Raw genomic sequence first — 6,604 nt, 5'->3', positions numbered from 1 at the left:
TGCTCGAAATTTCATTTCTCCATCCCTCCATCTCCATCTCCGTTGGATCACTCCCTCTCCCTTGAAGACGCCTAGTGACCCATGCACGTCCTTCTCCTTTAGGAAACCAAACAGGTATGGCTCCCCTTTCTGAGCAAAGAAACCACCACTGCCGCAAACCTTCAAGCTTCAGTAAAGCATCTCCACCTTGTAGCTTCCGTCACTACATGTGAATCCCTTCAAGCAAGGCAACTCCAACCATCTCGCAAGGCACTGCTTCAAGTCGGAGACACCATGAAAACAGCCCAGCCAACCTCCCCGTTGCCATTACTCCTCTGTTTTAAAGCGCCAAAATAGAGCAATTTTGTGCTCTCAGGCCAGATACCTCCCACGCATGACCACCCACTTAAAACTGATGCCAACTACACCCAAGCCACCGTAAGCCTTTGCTTCACGTTGGCTTCAAAATGTACATCTTTTTTTTCTTGATTTGGTCTTAAAGCAATGTTTTTTTTGGTCTTCGTCAAATGAAGTTAGCATCTTTCACAAAAGAACTAGATGGGATCCGCGTACCAAACTGTGGTTTTAGAATCAATGCGAGATGGGATTTGAGAGTGAGAGAGGGAGAGAGAGAAGCCAAACCCAAGATTGCGGAAGGAGTGTGGAGCATTGGGCTTAGAAGGTCGCTGCCAAACAACGACGACGACACACTCTCTCTCGGACGCTAAGCTACCTTTCGTCTGCTTTTGTTTTCGTGTTTTTTTTTATTTTTTTGAAATCTCAAAATCGGCACATCCCATGCATTTTCAAGTTTTAAACCTCAAGAGAAGTCTTGAACAAAATAAAGTCAGATTTTCAGTATAAACTAATAAACTGAAATGTAGTTTAGCTACAAACAAAATATAAGAGTGCGAAACTGGTGCTTCATGATCAAGCATTGCCTCCATAACCAAACTCCTCATACAACAAGTTGCATACTTCTCTGAAGAATTGGGTCCACGCTTCTTACCAAATCCAACTACAGCGGTGACGAAGTGGCGATTGTACTGCATACGCTTGTGGGCGCGGACTCGCAGCTTCTTCTTCTTGTCCTGCTTGGCCACCTTTGGAGTTTGACCCCTCACCTTTCCGGCACATGCCAGCGATCTGTGAACCTTATCCATGAATTAGTTTGCTTCTTGCTGTGATGGAACCGTCGACAACCACTTGACAAGCGAGAGGGATCAGACCCTGAAAGGCTAAATAAGTTGTAGCTTTGTTCTCGTGTTTTCCTTCTGGGTTTTGTAAGGCCCAGTGTTTGTGAGGCCCGAACTGTGCGCAAGGGCCCAGCCCTTTCCTTGGAGGAGTGCGAAATGGCGCCGTTTGGGGTAAGTTTCCCTTTTTCCTTAGCTCCCCCTATTCCTTCTCCCTCTCTTTCTCTTTCGGTTTCTTTTCTTTTCTGGTTTCCCTCGCGCCTCTCTCTCACGTTACTCACTTCCTCCCGTTTTCATCTCTTTCTTTTCGTTGGTCTGTTTTCGGGAGTCCGAATTTCATGCCCTAAATTTCTCCCATTTTCCTTTCCCTCAAAATCGGTTCTCACCCAGTCGCATCCCTCCATTTTCTGCAGATTGTGTGTTTCTCTCTCTCGCGTCCCTCCATTGCTGCAAATTTGGTGCATCTCTCGCTCTCTCTCTCTCTCTCGCGTTCCTCTATTGCTCAGTAGTTGTGGAACTGCAGTTTTGGGTAAAAACAAAATTTTAGTCTTGGTTGCTGAGAGCTTCTCTAGTGGGTAAATCTTTTCTTTTCTCTTTTCCTCTTTAAGATTTCACATCTTTCTTACTCTTACTCGAAATGGTTATTGAAAATAAATTTTTCTTTCTAGTGCAGTCCGTGGATTGGTGGTTTTTCTTTCCATGCGCCTTGTGTTTGTTGTAGTGCAGTGAGTATGAAGTTCTACTCAGTTTCTCATAAACGTTGAGCCTTCACCGTAAGTTTTTCACTTCGTTGGGTATTTTTTTTTTCTCTCATGAAGAAAATTTTGATTTGTTGGATTGGTGTTTTAGAAATATATAAAAGGGAGTTTTGTTGGGTGTCGATTAACATTTAGAAGTGTTGGGATTTTTATTTTGTGGAGTTGTGAATGGAGAGAAATGCACAATGTGTAGTGTTGTTTTGGTTAAATTGTTGGTGGTTGGTTGGGGCTATGAGCTGCTGAAATAAGTGTGATTTATTGATGATTTGAGTTGACATTGGTTTTGGGGTTGTATAGGACAAAATTGAAATTGGTATAGAGCATTTTTGGGTTGAAGTGTGGGCTGTCCAGATAGTTATTTGGCTGTTTGAGTTGGATTAAATTTGCTGAAACATGGTCTAGAATTTGGGTCTTAAATTTTTAGATCGAGATTGTGTTGTTGGTTTTTTAACACTTAGTTTATATATATTATTTTTATGCATAGGTGACGAGACTGATAGAGATCGCTTTTAAGGCATAGATAATACGCTGCAAGAGTCAGGTAAGCGGGGTTCCTATGCTAGGCCTTACATGAATTATTGTTGAATTTCTGAAAACTTTGCATATTTTTGTGATGAAATGAGAACTTGGGAAAAACCAACATCGGTCGCTTATTTGCATAACTCATGCAATCTGTATGAAAAAAGAGAAAATATTTTCTAACATGCATTGTGTAGACATGAGCTAAATTTTGTCATGTTGTCTCTGAAATTTGAAAAAGAGCGATATTGAGAATCTGAAAAATTGTGCATTTATTTAGAAAGATGCTCCGGCTTTTATTTTCAGTATGTGAGAATGATTTGATTATGTTTTGGTACTATGTTTTATTTTGATATGGCATCTGAAAACCTTTGGCATGGTGTACTGATTTTGTATCTAACTCTGTCTTTGCTCTGCTCTGTTTGGGTTGGTACCAACTTCTCTGTCTCTGAGTGCACCCACTTTGGAAACAAAGTGGTTTTATATGGTCTTTCCTGTCTGCACACTCGGGGCTCCGAGAGTAATAAGGGAAATATTTCACCTCTGTCTCTTCCTGGTTTGGCCACCGGGGTTAGCACAACCCTACCCCGGGGGTGAAACATGGTCTCTGCTCTGTGAGATGCTCTGTTTTGATGTGATGATGATGCTCAAGTTTTGTTATGCCAAAGTACTACAGGTTTTACTTGTCTTAAAATCATCGCTCTGTTACTTTTGAAAACACGTCTTGTTCTGCATGATAACTCTGTAAAATATTTTGTTCTGCATAATGTGTTTTGTAAATGCTCATGTTTGCACGCTAGCATATGTCCTCTACTTACTGAGTTGTTGATAACTCACCCCCTATCTTTATAATAATTTTCAGATGATGTGGAGAGTCCAACTGAGGACCTAGATTAGATTGGTGAGCATGATTAAGCTGAGGAGAGGATGTTAAAAAGAAGGAATTCTGATGTCCTTTCAATTTAATGTCTCTTAGATTTAATTTTTATCTTGGGTTTAGTAAGACTTATGATATTATTAGTTAGTTTGTTATGACTACTGGGAGATTGTGGACTCTTTAGTTTATTCTTTTTGTTACGGTAATAACTTTGGGGAGTTTTTCAAGGTGTTATTTAGAAGACATGAGATTGAATTTTGCTAATAAAGTTTATTGTTTTTGGAGATTTATTTTAGTGGTGTTGGAAACATGTTTATAAGTGACAGGTAGTAATTCTCCAAGCCACCCGGGTTTGGGGCGTTACATTTGGTATCAGAGTTAGGTTTGAGGTTCTGCAGACTATAGTATGTAAGATTTCAGAGTATAGATAGTGTTTAAGAAATCATTTTTAGATTTATTATGATAGTGAAGTGAACTATAGGATTGAATATTGTAGATGTGGGAAGTCTTAGAATTCGCAAGCTTTAGGAATGGTTTTGAGGTGTGGTATTCCACAGGTCTATGAACTAAGTTCATGTTGATTAAGGTTTAGTTTAATTACAGAGTCTTCTTAAATAGTTAGATGGGGTAAGGTATTAGATTTTGGGAGATTTGACTATTACTACCATTGTGCGTACTTCTTTTCTCTCTTTTATATGTATTCTTATAATTTTCAAGTATAATATATATGTTTTGTTTTATGAATCCCACTAATTATTTATGTTCATATAAACTCTATTTTTTGAAACGTTTATTAAAGATCCAAGTTATTTTGTCAGGATGCCACCTCGTCGTCGAGAACGAAGTATATCGGACCTGAATGCAAACGAAAATGAAAAGGAAGCAAACCCGAGTGCTTCCGAAGTACTACGAGCAGCGGCCATCAATTAATTGATGACCTCGTGCAGAATCCCTCGGGTTGCCAGAGTAACTATAATGAAGGGGTTGTACCGTAGAGCAATTCAATCGAATGCACTCCCCTTTATTTGATGGGAGAGGCGATCCAACCTTGGTGGAGGATTGGATTCAGGACATTGAAGAGATATTGCGGGTCCTAACCTGTACAGATGAACAGAAGGTGGCGTACGCCACATTCAAGCTAACCGGAGAGGCGAAGAGGTGGTGAATTTCTGAAAGAACTATCAGAGAAGCAGAGGGGACAGAAATAGTCAGTTGGCTGCATTTCAAACAGATCTTTCTTGAGCGCTTGTTCCCTAGCTCGTTCCGTGAGGACAAGGCTATGGAATTTGCCACCTTGGTGCAGGGAACAATGATGGTACACCAGTATGCAGCTAGATTTACTGAGTTATCCTGTTTTGCTACTTATTTGATTCCCGATGAGGAAAAGAAGGCACGCAAATTTGAGCAAGGGCTAAATGAGAAACTTTATGAGCGTGTGGTGGGTTTTCAGATTTGAAACTTCTCAGAAATGGTGAATGAGGCCATTGTTTTTGAACGAACCTTTCAAAGAAGCGCTGCACTGCATGAGCAAAGGAAGAGGACTACTTTTACTGGGTACCATTTTGGCATGGACCAGGGACCGTGGAAGAAGAGGAATGAAGGTAGTAGCTCGGGAAAAAGGCCAGTTCAGGGTAACCAACAGCCCTATCAGTGTAGGACATGCAATCAAGTGCACTCCGGAAAGTGCAGAAAATGGGCAGGATTGTGTTTTCGTTGCGGAAAATCAGGGCACTACATCAGGGACTGCCCAATGCAATTGGGTAGCAACAAGGCGACCATACCGCCACCTCAGAGAAATGAAGTTCCAGCACGTGGCAGCAACCAACGTCCTACTGCGCCTGCACGAGTTTTTGCACTTACACCTGGAGAGGTTGAGGGTAGGAATGACGTGATCACTGGTATGACTCCTTTGTTTTGCTTTAAAGATTTTTATTTTATTATTACTTCTATTGGTTGGTTTTGGTTAAGGCTTTGAATATTTTGGTTCATGGATAAGGTTGATTGTGATCACAGGTACTCTTTCTTTATTTTCTAATAATGCTATTGTGTTATTTGACTCGGGAGCGACACATTCTTTTGTTTCCACGGCTTACTCTAGATTTTGCACTTTAGAAACTGAAAGGTTGAAGCATAAGTTAGTGGTCGCGATCCCAACAGGAAATTCAGTAGTCTGTAGTGAGATTCTACCGGGATGCCTTCTATCTATAGAGGGAAGACTGATGCCAGCAGATTTAATAGTGTTCCACATGATTGGGTTTGATATGATTTTGGGTATGGATTGGCTGGCTTCCTACCATGCCAGTATTGATTGTTTTAAAAAAGAAGTGGTTTTTAGACCCCCAAAAGAAAGTGAATTTCGGTTCACAGGGTCGAAAGTGAGGTTGGTTCCACCCATAATTTCTGCCATTTAGGTTGGAAAATTGTTGCGTGATGGTTGTCAGGGATTCTTAGCCTGTGTGGTAGAAGCACCAAAAGAGGAGTTGATGCTGGAACAGATACCTGTTGTGAGAGATTATCCAGAGGTCTTCCCAGAAGATTTATCTGGACTTCCACCCGAGTGGGAGGTAGAGTTTGCTATTGAACTAGTCCTAGGCACGACACCTCTTTCGAAAGCACCTTATCGAATGGCGCCGACTGAATTAGTGGAACTCAAGGAACAGTTGCAAGATTTGTTGGATAAGGGTTTCATCAGGCCCAGTGTATCACCTTGGGGAGCTCTAGTTCTCTTTGTGAAGAAGAAGGATGGATCGATGAGAATGTGTATTGATTACAGGGAACTTAATCAGGTGACCATAAAGAATAAGTATCCGCTACCCTGTATAGAAGATTTGTTTGATCAGCTTCAGGGTGCTCAGGTATTTTCAAAGATTGATCTTCGATCGGGTTACCATCAATTGAAGATCAGGGCAGAAGACGTGGCTAAGACGGCTTTCAAGACTCAATATGGCCATTATGAGTTTTTGGTCATGCCTTTTGGCTTGACTAACGCCCATCAGTATTCATGGATTTGATGAACTGGGTGTTTCATGAATTTTTAGATAAGTTTATGGTTGTTTTTATTGATGACATACTGATATACTCCAAAAGCATGACCGAGCATGAAGAACATTTGAAGTTGGTACTTGGGACACTCAAAGATAAATAGTTGTTTGCTAAGTTGAAGCAGTGTGAATTTTGGCTTGATTCAATCACGTTTCTGGGGCATGTAGTTTCGAAAGATAGCATTTCAGTGGACCTAGGAAAAGTGGAAGCAGTGGTTAATTGGTCGGCGCCGAAGA

General features: G+C 41.0%; 1 protein-coding gene across 1 annotated transcript; it reads right to left on the bottom strand.

Moving 5' to 3' along the window:
* Positions 1-556: 556 nt before the first annotated feature.
* LOC121250472 (40S ribosomal protein S30-like) lies at positions 557-1,254 on the bottom strand. Its single transcript, XM_041149601.1, has one exon. It carries the CDS (start codon positions 1,140-1,142, stop codon positions 786-788), a length of 357 nt encoding a protein of 118 aa, XP_041005535.1. The 5' UTR covers positions 1,143-1,254; the 3' UTR covers positions 557-785.
* Positions 1,255-6,604: the final 5,350 nt, after the last annotated feature.

This window comes from Juglans microcarpa x Juglans regia, chromosome 2D (assembly GCF_004785595.1).
Source record: "Juglans microcarpa x Juglans regia isolate MS1-56 chromosome 2D, Jm3101_v1.0, whole genome shotgun sequence".
Classification (NCBI taxonomy): domain Eukaryota; kingdom Viridiplantae; phylum Streptophyta; class Magnoliopsida; order Fagales; family Juglandaceae; genus Juglans; species Juglans microcarpa x Juglans regia.
This window is presented reverse-complemented; position numbering and strand designations above follow the sequence as displayed.

Excerpts from the sequence above, each read along its gene's own strand:
- LOC121250472 (XM_041149601.1), bottom strand. The coding sequence starts at position 1,142 with ATGGATAAGGTTCACAGATCGCTGGCATGTGCCGGAAAGGTGAGGGGT.